Here is a 21314-nt window from a genome sequence, read left to right on the forward strand (position 1 = left end):
ACATACATATGTTGGTTTGTATACGTGCAAGCTTGATAATAATAAAAAAATTACGAACTCCACATAAAGCACTTAGGCAGTCCACGTTTTAAGCTTCATGGCACGTTTCACCATATGCCCACAACTTTTTTTTATTTCTTGCAACAACTGTCTTAATGTTCTTCAGCTAGTTCCTTAGCTATTTCCCAAACAAATCCTTTTCTTGGACTCTCTTCTTTGTAGCAATTTCCAATTTCCTGGACAGATCCTTCAACAGCTCCAGAGGTAACAACCAACGCTTTAATGAATGATGCCAGAGTAAGGCGATGGCACTAAGCGGCTTGCACAGTGGATATTCGACCCTAGCTCTAATACCAGTTGTTAGTTCAGAGCATACATCACACACACATCAGATTTATACTCAGAGATTTAGACGACAATAGCAAAGAATAATTTCAGAGATAGACAAAATGAAGAAACAACAAGATTACTCAATCAGAAACAGCGGAATAGATAAAACAATCACCGGAGAACAGAAATCACTTTGCATCACGTAATAGGCCTGGACCTTGGCTTGCTTTCCTTGGCCAAAGAAATTACAAATTTATAGAGGCTGAAGAAGGATCTAGAATCATGCATGTGATTTTGATGGAGATCTAGAAATTAATGGCAGTGTAGAAGGATCTAGAATCCTGCATGTGATTTAGATGGAGATCTAGAAACCAATGGTGGTGTAGAAGGATCTATAATCCTGCATGAATTTGGCTTCACGCTTAACATAGAGAAATTGGGAAGAATCGAAGAAAGAAATATTTTTCCTAACAAAGGCACAAAACACCAACACATGCTTGAGATTTGGAAGTTAATTTTTTTTTCCAGAAACATGGCTTTTAGGAGGGAAAACCCTAATCCCAAAGCCCCACCATGCAAAATGCCGAAAGACACACCAAGTTAAAATAGAAAATATCAAAAGCCAAAACAGTTGAAAACTTTAAGTTAAAATCTCTCAACACCCTACAAATCAAACTCATCAAAAGCAACATTAAAATATACCTTGAAACAAAGACATGACCAACAAATGTGATGATTATTGATGGCTCATATCAAGTGTGAGCTATAATCTCTCTTCGTCGACACTAGCCCAAACGTGGCATCAATAGATAATGCCTATCTCAAAAATGGGGGCATCTACTCAAGACCTCTCTCTTTTCGATCATCGTGTTATGAAACCAGCTCACAAAAAGATAGAAAATATAGATTAATGCCTTAGAATTTAGCCTCTTCGAGGGGGCAACCTCCTTTACATTACATAAATCAACAATTCTTCGATGATACAAATGACAAGACCTCCTTTCTATATATAGGAGTCTAAGGAGTCATAATATAATCATAGCCGACATAACAATAATAATGTAAGGGCACAATAATAACAATAGTGGGCTTCTATGGGGCACAATAGTAACAATATGGGGACTGCATGGGTACAACAATATAATAAGGGGGTTGTACTAATAACAATAAGGGGTTACACTAGTAGTATAGGGGCCTAACATGCCCCTCTCCTTCAAAGTGTGTTGTCCTCAATGCTTGAGTAGTTCTTGATGCTTCTGTAGAATATTCTTGTCCTCCCATGTGGAATATTTAGCGGGTAATTTCTTCCACTTGATGAGATACTCTGAAATTGATCAATTTCGTAGCTGTCAGGTTCTTGTTTCTGTGACTGCTCCAGGTTCCAATATGATTTTTCCTTCCTCTTCAAGTTCTGGCCATATTATTTGAATTGGGATCTTTTGCAACTTTTGAATGAGTGCCCACACTACCTCATCCTTCTTCCATTCATCCCTTGCTTCGTTTATCCAATCTGGTTGGATAATAGAAATAGCACAAAACAATGCTTCCACATCCTCATCCTTTCTTGAGAGTGCATCTGCAACAAAATTTTTCTTCCCTTTTCTATAGATGATGTCAAAATCATAACCCAATATATTTGTAACCCATTTCTTCTGTTCTTCTATAGATAATATTTTTTCTAAAAAGTATTTAAAACTATCATGATCCATTTTTACCTTGAAGTGTCTTCCCATTCGGTAAGGTCGCCATTTCTTAAGTGCATGTAGTATTTCCAACATTTCCTTCTCATAAATAGCTTTCTTGAGATGTAGCAGTAAAAGTACCCAATCACCTACATCAAAACATTTTTCACTACAATATTGATCTACCTGTTGTTTCATTCGATTTTGCACCAAAGTGGCGTTATGCTTTAAAAGTTGGAGAACTTGTTGTTGATGCTCGATTTGATCTTTCACTGCTTGAACCTTTTTCTTCTTGATATGTCCTTCTATCTTGAGAGTTTGAGGAGTGGTAATTTCTTCCAATGCTTTACAAGATATGGTCAGATTTATTTCTTGATGCTCGATGTGATCTTTCACTTCTTAAACATTTTTCTTCTTGATATGTCTTTCTATCTTCATAATTTGAGGAGTGGTAATTCTGGCCAATGCATTACAGGATATGGTTGGATTCATTTCTTATTTCTCAATGTGATCTTTCACTTCTTGAACCTTTTTCTTCTTGATATGTCCTTCTATCTTGAGAGTTTGAGGAGTGGTAATTCTTGCCAATGCTTTACAAGATATGGTCAGATTCATTTCTTCTTTGTCTAGGGTAGGTTCCTGGTGTATATACTCTTCTTTTGATGTTTCTTGATCCTTCTCTTCCTCCTCTTCAGAATCTATGTAAAATAATTTCTTCTCAGCACACTTATGACCTTTAGTGTATTTGCTATCACAATTGTAACAAAGCCCATTTTCTCTTTTCTCTTCCAATTGTTGTGGTGTGACCCTTGTAGGTTGTGGAAGGCTAGGAGAAACAACACTTCCATTATTATAGTTATGAGGGGTAGACTTCCTTGTTGCCATAATTTTATTTTCCACTATGTAACAAAGCTCTTTTACTCTTTCCAATTGTTGTGGTGTTGCTCTAAAGAAGGTGTTTCTCTTTGTATCCTCATAATGTGCTATCATTTCCTCCGTGAAAATTGGCCACATAACAAGTTGTTTACGAGAACAAAGCCCTTTATACCATAAAAATTGATCTAGTTCTAAATATGAAGATGCAATACATACCTTTTGTAACTGTGGTACACCATATAGATCAAAATATTGCTCCATTTGAAGTATCCAATTTACCAGATCCTTGCCATCAAACTTTCTCATATCGCCTTTTCTTGATTTTAGGAGTGCGACCTTGAAACAACTATAACTCTGTAATTTCGGTTCTTCTAGTTTTGAAATTACGACCTGTGGTAACCCTCTGCGTCCTATTTCCAATGCCACTAGTCTGATCGAATTTAGATTCTCCAAGAAATAGTTATGCACAATCTCCCAAGATGACCTGATTATATACCTTTCCAGAAGAGCGAACTTGTATGAAGTGCCATGTGTCACTGTTTCAACCTTAGGATCTGAAAAATATACACAGGAAACGACAGTGCGTCCTTTTTTTGTAACTTCTTACGAAATTTCAATCTGATGCTCAAAACAAAAGTTATGGCTATTTTCCCCAGGTCACCTATTTGGAATGTAATTCAGGAGTCTGCAAAAAGACCAACTTCCTCATATCATATCTCCGTAAATATTGCGCAAAAATATCTGAAATTTGGACCCGAGGTTCAACACGATATATTCTTAAATGTTTTTTTTGTAGCATCTGAAACATCGCAGGAAAAAACGTTATAGCGCAAATGCCATGATGACCTGTTTGGAGTAGCGAAACCCTAGAATTCAAAGCTCTGATAAAATGTTATGAAACTAGCTCACAAAAAGATAGAAAAGATAGATTAACGCCTTAGAATTTAGCCTCTTCGAGGGGGAAACCTCCTTTACATTACATAAATGAACAATTCTTCGATGATACAAATGATAAGACCTCCTTTCTATATATAGGAGTCTAAGGAGTCATAATATAATCAGAGTCGACATAACAATAATAATGTAAGGGCACAATAATAACAATAGTGGGCTTCTATGGGGCACAATAGTAACAATATGGGGACTACATGGGTACAACAATATAATAAGGGGGTTGTACTAATAACAATAAGGGGTTACACTAGTATTATAAGGGCCTAACACATCACCCTTCTCATAAATGTTCATTGAAAAATAACTCGTACACAAGGCCTCTACAGCCACGTCTCATTTTACTTCAAACAATTCTAACAAGAATGGTATAATGAAATATAGGCCAGATAAGTTCCAATCTAAATATATATCTTCTCTGTGCCAGGCCTTCATAAAAAAATCTGCAAAACAATCTCGAGAAAGCCTGGTAGAACCACTTAGATGGCTCCACCAAGAGCCCTTCCTTCCAGTTGAGGAGGCTTTGAACAATGCCAACACTTTGATTTGGAAAATTCTTTCGCATCCTCCCTATAAAATTTTTAGCCCCAAACTTGGGCTTAGAGTTTCATTAGCATACAATGATTAAAAATTCTCCAAAAGACTTTCACTTGATTAAGAAATCGAAGAAACCCTAAAAAAACCAGAAGACAAATCGAAGATATATATAAATGATCAAGAAATCCAGCCAAAGACAAAATCAAGAACAACAATCGAAATCCAGAAAAACGTAAGTGTCACACAATAAACAATATAGACAAGCTTCAAAGTCGTATTAGCCACCATTCCAATGTGATAGATCTAGACTACAAATCCTTAAAGAAAAAAGGTACACCACTAGGGCTATAACTACATCCTTATCACTATATACTCAATTACAAGAGAGCTTCAGTCGGAAGATGGTGATTTTGTTGGATAATCATATACCAATCAACGTTTGGTTAATTCGTCATCTTCAACTACACCTTAATCAAGTAATCAAATAACCAATCTTAGCCAAAATGAAAAAATACGAAGCCAGAATGAGAAAATACGAAGGTATAAAATGGCACCCGACAACACCTACATTAAAAATTAGGGAAAATAACACAAACGATGATTAGTTAATGCTTGAAAACTCTCCTTCTATCTCGTCTTGCACACGAGGACCAAAGCTCCAAAGACTAAAAAAAATTACTCTTTGGAGGAAAATTTGTTGTTGTTTTCAGTTTCAGGTAATGCATTGATGAAACACCCAATCTTCAACAAGAAGAAGAGCATCTTGGTCATGCAGAAGAAGAATTTGATCTTAAACTAGACAAGGAACCATCTCATCAGGAAGAAGAAATTCCCAGAGTGGATGAATTGTCTAAGGATAAAGACGAGAGAGGTAAAAGTCAAACTTGGCTTTGTTGAGATCTCGTATTAAGCAAACCCACAGTTCTATGCATGGATATTGTTAAAAATAGCAGATATGGACCCAAATGAGAGTTCTCCATAGAAATTGCCCAAAGATTGAAGCTTTCACATCCCAAATAGCAGAATGAAGATTGAAGACCAGAATCGCTCCTCCTCCTGTCTTTGTTGGAGCATGCCCCTTTTCGCCCCTCCTCCTATTCTTGTTGCTGCTTCTGTTCAATGGAACAACGTTGGGTTTAGGGCATCCAAAGGCGGAGGGTGGATTTTTTGATGCGAGAGGGTGGATTTTCTGACATCAAAATTGGGAAGCTAAGTAGAAATTGAATTTTGGGAAGCTAAGTAGAAATCGAATTTCAAACCCTTAGGGTTTGGGAGAGAAAAAATCCAAAGGGCACCCTGTCAGAGAGAAAGACTGACCTTAATGCCTTGCTTTAATCATGAGGACTGCAGCCACAGTGCAAACTAGTAAACCTTCAGATTCTTGAACATCTAGCTCAGCTAATGCCTTCTTCTTCAGAATCGCCATAGAAGAGGATGGTTTCGCTTTCGAATCTCTTCTTTAGAATAGCCACAGAAGAGGATGGTTTCCCTTTTGAATCTCTTCCCCTTCATCTCGATGAATTCTGTCGCTAAGAAGAAACATGGAGATAATAAGGAGACCTCAGATAATCCATAGTGCAAGGTTTGTTAAAATCAACGCGTAGCCATGGCTTCCCTTTCCCGCTCCAGTGTAGAAATGCAGAGAACAACGACTTCCAACCATGGGTATCTCCTCTTCGGTTCAAACTTATTCACTTCCATTCACTCTTGTCTAGCTAGTATACTGTAGGAGAAGTAAATGCTTAAGGCCTGCCTTGCCAGTCTGCAAGAGAAGTAGACGCTGAAGGGAGAGGAGTATGGTAGGAGGGTGTAGATAGACACAGAGGGCAAGATGGAAGGGAAAACATATGTCACGATGGTATTGATGATATTGGTCAGAAGAACAAAATCTAAGCATTCTGATTGACTACGTGAATAATATTTACCCATCCAAAACCAACAAAAAAAACATCTTTTAACTTAATTATAAAACTTTTAATATATTTTTAAATATTAATAAAATTATTTTTATAAATAAAACCATTTAATTAAAAAAAAATTTAATATTAAATATTAAATCATTATTTATTAAAATAAAATTATATTTAATATATTAACATCAATTTTTTTATACTTTTTATAATAACAATAATACTCATAGAAATAATATATGGTTAAAACCATTATCATATTCATAATTTATAAACCGTTGATATTTATATTACGAATAATATTTTATACAACACCTCCGTATTATAATGGATAAAAAATTTAATATTTTATATCGAAATCAACTTGCATTTTATATAAAATATAAAATCGATGATCAAATTTTATATCAAATTAACATCCAGGGAAAGTGACTATGAGAAAGAGCATAGAAAAGACTTGTCTATTTGTTATAGGACAACTTTACAAAATTCCTAATCATGATGCTTCAAAATAATTCCGGTTACTATCGTATCTTTCACCGAAGTCGGTTGTGATTCAAAATAACTGAATAAATTTTTGCTTCATTTATGTTTTTGAAATTTAATTGAAGCATGATTATGGTAGTCACACATGTCAAATTTATCTCTACTTAATTTTTGTATATTATTATTACTATCCGCGAAGCCAAATACCAAATTGGTGTATGAGATTCTTTTGTTTGTGGGACAAGGGATTTACCTTCGGGCAACTATTTGACTGCAAAGTCTACTAAGGCATACATACTGTACCACTCTCTGGTTTTGAACCTATAACCTCTTATGATCCGGTACATATATCCATATTCTCAACAATTAATCCAAAGCATAAACAAATGAACTAAATTAAATGTTAAAGATGGGTGAACACATTCATATATCGCACACAAATGTGTATGTGCTCAACACACAGATTATATTTAGAGATTACTTTAATATATAGAGTTTCTCAAATTTAATTTATTATTAACTTAGAAGGAGAGATCGAGAGAATTTCTCAATCATCTCAAACCAACATCTTAAATATAGGATGTAAGCATTAACTCCAACATCCCCTCTTAATGTTTACATTACATAAATTTATTGAAATCATCCACAAACAACAAAATACACAATGATTCTTTAATTGGTTTACAACTTATCAGTATAGACTCCATCAAGTTGCCTCATAACCCTTGTAAAAGTGTAGTCGTCAAGTTGGATTCACTCGTGAACTCTTGAATCAAGGACCTCCTGAAGTCAATCACTGTATAGCGTCTGGTCAACCATCCATGTTGAGCCTTTTCACTGTGTTGTTCTAAAAAAGTTTAAGAGGTTCAAACTCTTCATTGAATTCATCATTAGAATTCAATGAATTCATCATTAGAATTCAATGGATATTCATCTGTGGCTATATTTGCTGATTCTTTCCCTTTTAACAGATCATTAGCACTACTTTTGCAATTTCAGGCTTATGCCCAATTTTCATGTAATAGTAGCATTCAATTTCATTTTTGTTTGCACTTTTCTTTTTCACCCTTACCTTTATAAACAATGCATTTTCTATTTTAAAGTTCTCTTCCTTATCCTCCAGTTTTAGTCTCTTTTCTTCGAGGAGAAGCTCATGCAATTTTTGTCAAAACATTTGACTCAAAGTAAAGACAACATTACTATAACTTAAAAAGAAAACTATTTAGTAATATTGCTTTAACATCTTCATCCTCCACCTTGACACCTGCTTCTGCTAATTCTCTTTTTAAACTTCAATATTATCTTCTGCCATTAAAAACATGCTTCGAGAGTTTTGTGAAAATCGCACACCAAATTCCTTTACAGTGAGTTGCTCCCCAAACGGCAGATACGCCACATGACTAATCTAACTCCGGCTTAAACTAATCTTTGTCGGTCGATCCGGTTCGGATACCATATTAAAGATCGCTGAACACATTCATATATTGCGCACAAAAGTGTATTCGCTCAACACACATTACATTCAGAAATTACTCTAATATATAGATTTTCTTACATCTAACTTATTTTTAATTTAAAAAGAGAAGTTGACCATCTCAAATCAATATCTAAAATCTAAATATTAACTTTAACTTTAAATACAATTCAATGAAATAAAATTATTCAATGTATTATTAGAATCCCACTGAAGTGAACCTGTGATTTTTTTGTTTCTGCTAATTATTTTCTGCTCTCCATCGTAAAAGTTGTTATTTTTCTACTCCCCTGTACAATTGAACTTTGCATCAAGATTTCATTGGGAGGCTCCCAGAGATCGAACTGGAAGGACGTTCAGGTTAGTATTTTTACTGATTCAACAAACTGAAAATTGTGATTATGTGGTTTATACCACTGAAAAGTCTTGGTATCAGTTTCACTAGTTAGAAATTAATGCTGTTACAAATAATATAAATTTTTTGTTTTCATCTGGGTCCGAATAGGATAACAGTCATAGTTTTTGCAGCTTGATATGGTCTGGCTATAATCGCAGCCGATAAAGCTGATTTCATCTTAAAGTTTCGCATTTATATCGATTTTTTTGGGCATTCTAAAATAGTTCAAAACATCACGTTTTTGGAAAATTAGACTCATTTATTTCATGCACACTTATGTGTTAAATCTATACAGACATTCCATTATTCTTTAAAAAAAAAAAATATCTCCTACTCAAATTATGGAGGACCACGACGACTTCACTGAATAGTTGTGTTCTTTTTAATTAAATAGGTTATCTATTTTGGTTGCAATATGCATTTTCTATTTAAAAGGTGAAGTCGCATTTGTTATGGTTAATACCATAACAACTTAGGTAAACATTTTGAAGCTATTTAGTAGGCCATTAATTGATAAATAGGCCTTTTTTAATATCATGTTATTTTAATACTATTTAACAGAAAGCTAATATTTTAGTTTATTTTACATAAAGGCAATATTTTAGTTTTTTTTTTTCATATTTTTAAATGTTACATCGAAAATTTTTAGATTACCATTTTTTTATTTGGATTTTTTTTTAACATAAAATAGGATGTATTTAATAATATTTAAAATTTAAACAAAGAAAGTTATCATTAAAAAAGAAAAATAATCACTGAGTATAGGTTTTCGAATTAAGTGATATTTAATTTAGTAGAAATAGTTATGTACATCAATTACAAGACTCTCATCTTGAAGGCTAGGGACAAATTAGCGAGCTTGCGCCAACAACTAGGGACAAATTAGCGAGCTTGTGTTAGCAACTACAAGAGATGCAAATGACAATGTCAAATGTGTTATGTGTTTGTATATTGTTGAAATATCAATAGAAACGAGAGAAATAATTTTGTACATCAATTATAGGACCCTCATCTTGAGGACTAGGGACAAATGAGCGAGCTTGCACCAACGACTAGGGTCAAATTAGCGAGCTTGTGCCAACAACTAGAGGAGCTGAAAATGACAATGCCAAATCAGATCCAACTCCATTTTTAGTTAACCATCTCTGCTCTAATACACAACCAACATCTCTGGTGTTAGCAACTCCCATACCATAGCACCTCGCATGCCTGGCGCACCTTCTAGCACCTCAAGTGTCTTGTTATTTCTGCTCATACATCGTTATATTATGTGTTATCTTGGCATGTTATGCTATGAGTTTTGCAATTTAAAACAATGTTGCTATATATATATCCCACACTACATAACAATGGCACTTTGCATAAACCCTCTCCATAACGCATTGTATCAAAAACCTCTAATATATATTTATATCATAATTGTAATTTTTTTTTTTTTTACAAAACTACCTCTGGAAGTTCTATTTCTTGGCAGCAAAAGTTTATTTTTTACAGTACACAGATTTAAAAAAAAATGCATTCATTGATATTTATCGTGGGAGTGGTTCTCACCGGTGAGGAGAACTATCCAGAATGGTCATGGAAAGTCAAACACACTCTCATTTTTAATGAGTTGTGGAAAGGGGTATGTCTTGGAGATGGAGACAAAGAACCAGAACAATCTACCTCAGACAAGGAATTCGCCATTTAGGAAAATAAGAACAGCAAGGCTTATGCCTTGATTGCAGCATCAATAAATGAAGAGGTGAGCCGCCATATTTCGCCATTTTCAAATCCTTTCGAAGCCTTACATAACCTGAAGGAACTCTATGACTCACACTCTGCACTTGAAGTTGTTCAACTCATGATTAAATTTTTCAGCCTTGAATTAGAAAATGATGACCCTCTTGCTCTTGCATCATAAGTAAAATCTATTATGTGTGATATCAAAGTCACTAATGTTAAACTGGACATTCCTCTTATAGCTTTTGTCAATGCACTTTATCCCACTTAAATTATATTGAGTCATTGCAAGCAAATGGAAATGTAATGCCCCACTTAAATCTTATCATGCAAATTTTATTATGTTTACATTACCTGAAAAAATTGAGAAATATTGGTGAATACCTTCATTTTGGAAACTATAAATTTATTTACTAATATAAAATTCATTATTTCTCTTTTATTCAAATTCCAAACTTGCCTTCTAAAATTGAATCTTAGGTAGGATATGGTCTCCTCGTATTATTCCAAATTTTATATATATTCATTTCACATTCCCCAATGTACTCTCACATTTACTTGGTAGAAGACATGGTCCTCTCCAACTAATTATATATATATATATATATATATATATATATATATATATATATTCATATTCATCTCACATTCCCAAATGTACTCTCACATTTACTTGGGAGAATACATGGTCCTCTCCAACTAATTATCAATATATATATATATATATATATATATATATATATATATATATATCATCTCACATTTCCAAATGTACTCTCACATTTACTTGAGAGAAGGCATGGTCCTCTCCAACTAATTATCAATATATATATATTCATTTCACATTCCCAAATGTACTCTCACATTTACTTGGGAGAAGGCATGGTCTTCTCCAACTAATTATATATATATATATATATATATATATCTCACATTCTCAAATGTACTCTCACATTCACTTGGGAGAAAACATGGTCCTCTCCCATTAATTACCCAATTTTATAATCATATTACATTTCCAAATGTACTCTCAGATTTACTTGGGAGTAGAGAAGTCAACTGTAAGGATGAATGAAAAATTAATGACATTTATGAAAGGTGGTTGAGGTGGAGAAGAGAGGAAGGGTATAAAAGGGAAGGAGGAAGGGAGAAAAGGGAGGTGGGGTCTTGCTTTGATTTTGGGGTTGGTTGTGATTTTAGGATTGTTGTGATTTTGGAGACCTGAGGAACCTATGGAGGTTTCTAGGGTTGTTGAGAGGAGGGAAATATTGTTCATCATGGTCTGGATTATTCATCTTGGACACACACTACATCTGGTTGGACTTGGGCTCGGGGAGCTAGGGAACCTGTGGAGGTTTCTTAGGCTAGGAATTATTTCCTAGTTGGATGGGAGGTAAATCCAGTTGGGTTAGTCAAGAGGAGCGTTTAGCAGGAGCAGCAGCTCAAAGGCATCTCCACCAGCCACCGGTACAGGTATTCCTCTATAGATTACTCATGTAAATTTATTGAAATGAAATGTTCACTATAAGTTATAGGGATTAGAATGTAAATGGTAAAATTTTCATTGTTTAAAAAGTTTTCTAAGAAAGTAAATTATTGCCTCTTATTGCATTTAAATTCCAGAGAAATAGATTTTTTAGAAGACCCTAGAATAAGGCCTTACACATGGTATCAGAGCTTTGGTTCAAAATCTGGACCCAAAGCCCAGTAAACCCCAAATTCCGCTATAAGAGCTTGTAACCCTAGTAAGGACTCATAATCGTAATATATAGATTCTTCAAATTTTCCATCCAAAGTCCACCTTGCACCTATTTTTAGATCTTAAGTCGCCTCACGTGGTATCAAAGACATCTTCATTCACAGATGCCATGTAAGTGCAGATCCATGAGATGGACCGTGTAAGTGTGCTTCCAAAGAAATGTTGTGCATAAGATGTTATACTAGCAACCTTGTCCTCCCATGGACACAGAAACCCAACAAAGACACGAGGTTTGGATGCCTGATTTTGCTCATTAGTTCAACTTCACTATGAAATTCATCATCTGTCTGTTTTCTGTTTTCATCTAGCATCTTGACTGCAACAAAAAAATCATCAGGGAACTTAGCAATCTTAGAATTTTTTTTTCTCCCTTCAGGGTGTTTATATGAGATCTGATGTCTCTGATCGAAGTCTTCGTGTTGTTTGAACTCTGCCTCTTAGATGTTGGAGCCCAACCTGGTCCATATCCTCTGGATCAATCACAAGTGCTTTGTTTGTCCCTTAAGTTCCAGATTTTTATTCATTATACATTTTTGGTTATCCCTAGCCGGATGTCCTTATTCTATCAGGCAGTTAGAGTCCGACTGGGAGATTATCTTGGTAAAAATTGGAGGTAGCGCAGAGCTTGGCTGTATCCTGCAAGTAGTCCCCTTACGCACATATAGGCGCATCATCATCTTCTGGATGATACAAAGGTTGCTAACATACCATTTTCTTGGAGTTAATGCAACATAACCCTGATTTCTTTTGGTGTACCACCATAGAGTCGCAATTTCAACTTTTTTGTCGTTTGAAATTGGCATATGAAAATAGCTTGGCATCATATGTCGATCTTCTATTGTGGAGACCGACTGTGCATTTGCTTCTCTAATCCTCAAAGTTTTGGAGAACTTCCTAAATGAGAGCACCAATGTGAGAACACAGCGTGATGAGTTTATATTACATTTATTAGGACCTTTGTTGACTATACAGAAATTAATGCTAAGCTTCTTTATGGGATGTGATTTCAGGATTTTCATAATCTTGAACCCGTAGAACTTGTCATGTATCCTCTTACAAGAGAAAATCCCTTCAAACATGGATCCATCAACCTAGGAACATAAGCTTGTGGATAATTGAAATACAACTACAGACTTCCATGAGGTTAATACTTTGAAAATTGATTAGATTTCATGATCAGACATTGATGATTAGGCTTTTTCATTCACCTTGCCAACGATCTTCATCTCTCATATCTTTTGGGAACTGGATTGTTGTATTTTTAAGCATTTGTGGACCCATCGACATCCCTTGCTGCTCGATGTCATCACCTATGGGACATACATACTATATTGGCATACAACAGACACTAGAAGGAGGTCATGCTTGTCTAAGCATTCCTTGGTTTCACTGATGTCATTGAAGCTGCAATGATGGTAAAATTCTTGGTCTAGCTTTTGCACAACTTAAAGAAAACAAGCATACATTCCTGATCACTTTCTTTAGGATTTTATGGAGAACAAAAGGTACAATGTATCAAAGCAGGTTACTTGTAATGAAGTTTCGCTAATTGCTATAGCTTCCTTTTCTCTCTATTTCTAATTTGTTTCTTGAATATATTATGAAAAAAAAATTCTTGGTAAACTCTCCAAGATGAGACACCTGATGATGTCTTACATAACCACCACTGTTGGGGTGAACCCCAAATCAATACCACTGGTTTGCAAAACTAATTCTTTATGAATAAATATGGATCAAAATCATTGATTTCATCATCTTCATCAACAACTCTGGATTCTTGGCTGGCCTCATCATTGCACTTCAACAATTTAGTTTGTTGCATTGCTAGAAACAAGGATGCCCCATCTAAACTTAACCAAACCTTCCTGGACTGATTCTGAACCATGCCTATGAACATCTGATGCATTTTGATCATCAAGAGGCCACTCAATGCCATTCTGAGCCACATCAAAAGCTGTTTTCAAACCATCAAGATCATCATCAGGAAGATTACCCGAATTTGTCTCAGACCCTTGCACTGCTTCTACCACATCAGTAGAAAGTCTGGTCAAAGTTTCTTTTCGTATGTCACCTGAATTTGGAGAAGTATCTATTACACTCCTTTTATGTTCTTCACATGAATCCCTGTTCTCATTTCTTTTCTTTAGCAGATGCCTTTTATGGACCATAAGTTCACCTTGATCAATTGTACATGTTGTTGTAGTTCCACTGCTACCATCCTTTGACATATGAAAGACGGGCGAAAATATTGTCCCCATGACAAATGGACGTGCTTCTTTCATTCAATGCATGGGTCATCAATGGTAGAAAATGCTAATCTCAGATCTTGAAAAATGTCATCACCCAACTCTGTATTGGCATTTACAGCTATGGCACTGTTGCCTCCAATATTTTGACGATTGGGAGAAACAAGGATGGTAGAAACATGAAAAATTTAATGCTTTCGAGCAGAGGAAGTAATCAATTCTGCAACTTTTCTTTCCTTCATTTCAAGATCATGACAAGATTTTTTTGCGTCTCCTATTAGAACTGGGGCATATTTGTTCACTGTTACCAACTCTTGTGGAATATTTCCTTGATTTGTTCTTCGTCATTATTCTTTAAACATATTGATTTTATCTGTAATTCTTTTCAACCTTCATGTTATGCCAAAGAGAGTTAACCAACCACAACAACCAATTGTGTCCTTCAGGTTGAAATTTTACCCATAAAATTACACAAGGAAACATCAACAAGATTCCAATCTTGAAGCTCTCCCAAATCTCTCACTCTTTTGTTTAGGGGAATGGTCATCAAGTAGCTCATGACATCAGCCAAGACATATATCTCCACCATGACAGAAAAGTAAATAGCTTCTAGTACTTCCTCAATGTTGTCTGACTTGCCAAAGACAAATAAAAATGATCCATCCACAGAAACAAGAGCTACTGAAGCAGGTGAAGGAAGAATTGGTAGCCTAGGTTTCACCATCGGTTGCTGATGGAGTTCCACCACCCTAACCCTTTTTGTATCATCAATCAAGATCAATTCCATTTTTTCCCGGTATCAGATGCATCTAGGTTACAGTTCCCATGCCAAAAATTTATCGAGACCCACATCTACCCCTGTCAAATCTAATTTATGGAAAGAATCATCAAACTTGTGTACTGCAACCTTAGAGGTTAGCTTATCATATAGGGCTACAAATAGAGCACCTTCCTCAAAAGAAAATAAACTGTAACCCCTCCTAAATATTCGAATAGGATGTATGCCATATAACCTTGAATCCATGCGTGAGTAGCTATAAACATACAAGCATGGATCAAGCAAATTCTGAATGAACGCCAGCAAGTGCTCGGACTTGAGAGCCATCAATTACAATATTCATTCTATCTCAAGGTCAAGGGTAACTAACTCAAATATATTAATGCACGTAGGAGTGATTCGATACTCGGCATTTCGGCTTAACTCCTCCAAATCATTTTTTTCCTTGGCATCAACTCAGAAATCTTCCCTACAATGCTTGGTTTCTCAATTCTTTCTATTGAAAACCTTCAACACAACCTGTTCATAATAAGTATACCAAATAATTTGAACTTCACAAAGCCTTGATCGAACCTACACATGGGACATTCAGCCTATCTATACGAAATACACTCAGATGCACAATTTTAACACTGTAACACACTTTACAGGAAGATAATCCTTATTGCTAAATACTCCTTATTTAACTTTGGCAGAATGAAAACTGCTATAGGACGAGTTGGTTGGTCCCATGTCCTAAAGGATGGTTCTTCATTAAGACTACTTTGAAAGGGATGGTTTCCAGAGTGGTAGATTTTGAACTAGTGAAATCAAAAGGAGAGAACTTTTTTGAAAATGGGCTAAGTGGGAATGAAAGTTCCAGTTTCATTGATAATATGCATAACAAAGCCAAATTATTGGAGAGGAAATCTCAACTACCTTGAAGAAGACTCATAGAAACTCAAGGGTGTAGTTGTAGCCTGCAGCATGATCATTTTCCCTTTGGATGTCCCCTGAACCTGCTGGCGTTACCATAAAAGAAATATAGGATACTGGCTTCAAATTATATTATTGGTGTTGGGATATCGGTTTCATTTATCTCTCCCATATGTTTTTAGTGTAAAAAGATATAAACAATATGAAAACAAATCCTATTACCAACTCCGGTCTCTAGAATTTTGGTAATTGGAATCAACTTGTAAAAAAAAAATCTCACTCATATTCCTTATTAATACAATTCTGCAACCTTAGTCCCTGAAGTCAGGTAGATTGATAAAAATCAGGGATTAGAGACCCATTTATTTATGCAACTAGCAATTCTTATAGCAAATTATTACAAAGAGAAACATTTTATGTTAGAATTCATCTCTAATCAAATAAGATTAAAGGGGCTTGTCACAATATTTAAAGAGACAATCACAACACCTATGATAGTATGAAGAGGAACTTTTGATGTGCATGTAAATAAAATGTGGTAGATTTCTTTTCTACTTTAAATGGAGTTCATTAAGGTTATTTTCTCTCTTTAATAACAACAATATATTTTTTTTCCCCTGGGAAAAAGTCGTAATTTCCATTAATATTAAGAAATTACATTTTGCAGATGCCGAAGCATATTCATATGCAGGCAGTTGCCTGTCGAGTTCATAATAACTGATAAACGTATAAGCAAGATATCTCCACGCAGGGAGCATTTTCAAAAAAGTCTAACTGTGATCAAAATTGTGACTGTCTCTTCGCAGAGAGAAATATGTTACTGCTGAATATAAACAAAAAGTTGTACTGTTTCTTATCTAACAGTGTCTATCTACATGCTATAATCAAAAAACAAAACTGATAGTGAAAGGGCTTTATAGCCCATCTTCCATCTGTTCATCAAAAGGGCGGTGATAGTACTGATAAAAGGTGCCATCTACTTCCTCTTGGATCCACCAATCTTCACCTATTCTGTGCGCTGCCTCTTTGGAGAGCTGATCTGCAACGGTGTTTTGCTCCCTGTAGATGTGATGGCAAACAAAAGATTCAAATGAAGTAGTCAATCTCTTTGCTTCATCAAGTATATGCCTCAAAGAAAAAGCATGACAATGTGATGCATCATTCAGCCAATTGCAAACAATTTTAGAGTCTCCAAATATCTGTAGGTGTCTGCAATGTTTATGGATGGCAAAGTGGATGATGTGTTTGGCTGTGCTAAGTTCTGCAAAGTTATTAGTGCCTCTACCAAGGTTGATTTGAAGCTTATAGCAATGCCTGTCATCGAGATGGAGAATAGCTCCACCCCCGCATCCATCTTCTTGAGCTGATCCATCGAAAAAAGCCCAAGGTTTAGATTTATCGATGGGCACAGGTCTGAGAATGCGCGGTGGGGCGGGGTGGGCTTCTTCAGGTAGCATGTTGTAATCAGCGACCGTATGAAGGATGATAGAGGGCCAGTGAGGATCTTTGAGATTGAAGATTGCCCGGTTACGAGCGTTCCAGACAGCCCAGCATGCCAGCAAAGGCAGGTTTTTAGCTTTACCAGAGTGCTCGAGGCACCAGTTAGTCCATGCCTCAGGTAGGTTATTCCCATGCCATTCTTTAAGATGCGGGAAATGTGATGACAGGGTTTGCCAAAGATTTTGTGTAGAACTGCAGGTTAGAAACAAGTGTTCTGTGCTTTCTTCCGCATTATGACAAAGGTGGCAGCGGAAAGGTCCGTAGAAAGACCGCTTCATGAGATTAGTACCAGTGGGAATTTTGTCAAATAATATATTCCACATCAGAAGTCTCGTCCGAGGGGCTGCCTTAAGCTTCCATATCGCGCTCCAGGTGGGTTGAATGTCTGGGGGCCTATAAGATTCCATGAGTCTAAGATATCCCAGCTTTGGAGTGTAGATACCATGTTTGGCAAAAGCCCAGATAATCTCGTCAGATCCCTCTGTGAGTCTGATTTGTGCTTGAGTGAGGGCAGCAATATATTCCTTCCATTCGTTTATCCAATGTCGAGGTAGTTCTAATGCTCGGGCGGATAACCAAGCCTGCTGGAGGAATGAAGAGTTTGCTCGATCACCAATATGCTTGATATGAGTAATTCCTCTGTCATGGAGATGTCTGATGAGGTCAGCAGGTAATCTGTGGGTGTTCCCATGGGTCCACCCCAATACGAACTGCGTTCCCTTCCTTGATACGCCATGTGATCCCTTCCCTTAGCAGAGGTATAGTATCGATAACAGCTTTCCAGATGTTGGATATTTGATGATTATTGCCATGTCGTGTGCATATCCAGTCTAATACGGTTAGTGGCTTAATATATTTTGCATATGCCACTTGTGACCAAAGGCTTTCTGATGTGAGTAATCGCCAGCCGAGCTTGGCAGCCAGTGCCTTTGAGAATATAGCCAACCTCTTGATGCCCCAGCCGCCCCATCTCTTGGGTTTGGTGATGGTCTCCCATTTTACCCAAGCAAATAGCCGCCCCGGCTGGTGGCCTTTCCATAGGAATCTACAGCATATGCTTTGGAACCTGTTCAGAATGCCCCTTGGAATCCAAGCGAGGGCCATCCAATAGACAGGTGTGGCTTCAATAACAGCTTTGATGAGTACTAATCTGCCTGCCCGCGAGAGGTATCGATGGTACCAAACCTGAAGCCTCTTCTCCACTTTTGTTATAAGCCATAACCAGTCAGCAATTCTATAGCCAGATGGTTTAAGTCTAAACCCTAGGTACTTTATACCATCGGTTAGATTCAAGTTGACAAATGGAAAGCGTTGAGTAGCATAGACGGTTTCATGAACCGAGCATCCAACCGAAGTGATTGTGGATTTATTATTGTTGATCTGCATTCCTGTGGCGTGTTGAAAAAGGAGGAAGGAGTTATGTAATGCAGAGGAGTCACCGATGCTACCATTCAGGAAAATCAAAATGTCATCAACGAACAATAGGTGAGTAAGGAATAAATTGTCCACAATTTTGATGCCTGTTAGTTGGTGCCTGTCTCTGGTGGATGATATGATCTTACTCAGACCTTCCATAATCAGGAGGAACAACAGCGGTGAGAGAGGACATCCCTGCCTGAGTCCTCTTTCAGAAGTAAAGAAAGGTGTAGCTTCCCCGTTAAGTAATACGCTGTAAGATACATCAGTGATGCAGCTCATGGTCCATTTGATGAAATCATAAGGGAAACCAAGATGAGTAAGCAGCAATCTAAGGTATAGCCAGTTTGTTCTATTGAAAGCTTTAGAGAGATCTACTTTGAGGATCATACCCTTCTGCTTTTTGATCTGAAGGGAGTGCAAGAGCTCTTGAGCTGTAGCAATGGCCTCGTGGATCTGTCTATGATGCAAGAAAGCAAATTGCTCAGATGATATATGCTATGAGAGAATGGGCTTGAGGCGGTTGGCAATAATCTTGGCAATGATCTTATAAAGGCAATTACAGAGAGATATGGGTCGGAAATCATCGAAGGAGCTCGGGTCATCGGTCTTTGGAATGAGGGCGATGAAGGTGGATTTGATAGCAGATGATATCCTACCTCTTCTCCTACTGTCCTCCACAATGTTCAAAACGTCATTGCCCAGAATATCAAAGAATGCGATGTAAAATTCAATGGTCCAACCATCAGGGCCAGGGCTCTTGTCCTTTTTAAACCATTTCAGTGTAGCTTCCAGCTCTTCCATGGACACTTCCTTTTGTATCTCATCCGCCATTTCCTGATCCACATATCGAGGGAATAGTTCCGCCACTCTCATGATATCCAAAATGTTTATGACTCCAGGCGCCTTGTATATACCCTTAAAGTGCTCAGTGGCAAGTCTGGCCAAGTTCTGTTGGGATGATACAGTTTGGCCTCGATCATCCTTTAATTCCCAAATAGTATTGATGGCTTTACGTCCATTGGCAAATTTATGATAAAATTTGGTGTTGTTGTCTCCCTCAGTGAGCCATGTAGCCCTACTTCTCAGTCTCCAACTTTCTTCTCTTTCTTTCAGGATCTGAGAACGCTTGGCGATGAGGAGGTTATACTGATCCTTGCTCTCCTGGGTAGTGAAGGTCCCAATAGATGAATTCTCAAACTCAGCTATGACCCGTTCCGCTTCCTTTAGGGTGAGGTTATCCTGGATGCGCTTCTGGTGAGCCCAAATTTTGGTGATCTGCTTGAGTTCTGTGAGCTTCCTAACAAAACCAGCAGAGAGTTCCTCGTTTTCCCTGTTGGGATTGTTCTGCCAGTATTCTTGTACCAGCTGAGTGTATGAAGGGTCTTGTAGCCAGGATGCATTGAATTTGAAAGGGCTCTTGATGTTGTGATAGATACCATCTACCTCCAGGAAGATGGGCCTGTGGTCGGATAATCCGCCAGATCCAACCCATTGACGAGATCTGGGGAGCATATTATATAGGGTTTCCTTAATGAGAAAGCGGTCGAGCCTCCTGGTCAAACTCTGATCCCCACTCCTATTATTTGACCAGGTATACTGTAATCGAGCAGATGGAATGTCCACCCAGTGGTGGTCCTCTAATAAGGAGGAGATGGTATCAGAGAGTGTGTCAACTTGGGCCATGTGCCCCCATGATTTGCAGTACCCTAGAGAAAAATTTAAGTCCCCTCCCAATATAATGTTGTCAGCATGGAGAAGATCAGATCCAAGTAGGGATCTCCAGAAAGAGGCACGATCGGAACAGGGGCCATAGACACTGATAATGCGAATATCCCGATCTACAGTGTGTGCAGAGATGTCAAGGCCGATGAATCCCTTGCCTCCCCAAAAATTGCGAATATCCACTGATCTGTTGCATACCCCGATAGCCAATCCTCCGAACCTCCCTGATGCGTCTAGTGCATGGAATGTCCAGTTAGGGAGCCAAGAGTTAAGGGTATGAATAAGGGGATCGGCCTGGCAAAGGGTTTCTTGCAGGAAGATAATGTCTAGGTGGGACGAAGTTAGCAACCTCCTAAGTGCTAGTTTTTTGGCTGAACTAGCAAACCCTCGATAGTTGTAGGAGAGAATCTTCATGAGGGGGGAGGAGGAGGGCCGTCCTTTGCTCTAAGGGCCCCAAAGATTTTTTGTTGTCGCCCGAGGGCGACCTCCTCATCTGCTGTATTCCTAGCTTTGGAGATGCGGGAGGGTCGGCCTCGTGAGGTCTTAAGAGTGATGGGGGAGCTTACAGAGTCGAGGCCGACTACATCAGGTCCTCGGTCTTTGTTCCGAG

General features: G+C 37.3%; 1 protein-coding gene and 1 pseudogene across 1 annotated transcript; both read right to left on the reverse strand.

The window, feature by feature from the left end:
* Nucleotides 1–13832: 13832 nt before the first annotated feature.
* Nucleotides 13833–14718, reverse strand: LOC149241623 (uncharacterized; annotated as a pseudogene).
* Nucleotides 14719–16977: 2259 nt separating this feature from the next.
* On the reverse strand, nt 16978–17970 carry LOC149241624 (uncharacterized). Its single transcript, XM_089370598.1, has one exon. It carries the CDS (start codon nt 17968–17970, stop codon nt 16978–16980), a length of 993 nt encoding a protein of 330 aa, XP_089226724.1.
* Between the last annotated feature and the right edge of the window lie 3344 nt (nt 17971–21314).

The sequence above is a fragment of the Pinus tabuliformis genome, chromosome 8 (genome assembly GCF_031772625.1).
Source record: "Pinus tabuliformis cultivar Carrire ecotype Pingquan chromosome 8, CPIR1, whole genome shotgun sequence".
Lineage (NCBI taxonomy): Eukaryota > Viridiplantae > Streptophyta > Pinopsida > Pinales > Pinaceae > Pinus > Pinus tabuliformis.

Bases quoted from the DNA above. Each gene is read 5' to 3' on its own strand.
- LOC149241624 (XM_089370598.1), bottom strand. From the start codon at position 17,970: ATGGAATCTTATAGGCCCCCAGACATTCAACCCACCTGGAGCGCGATA.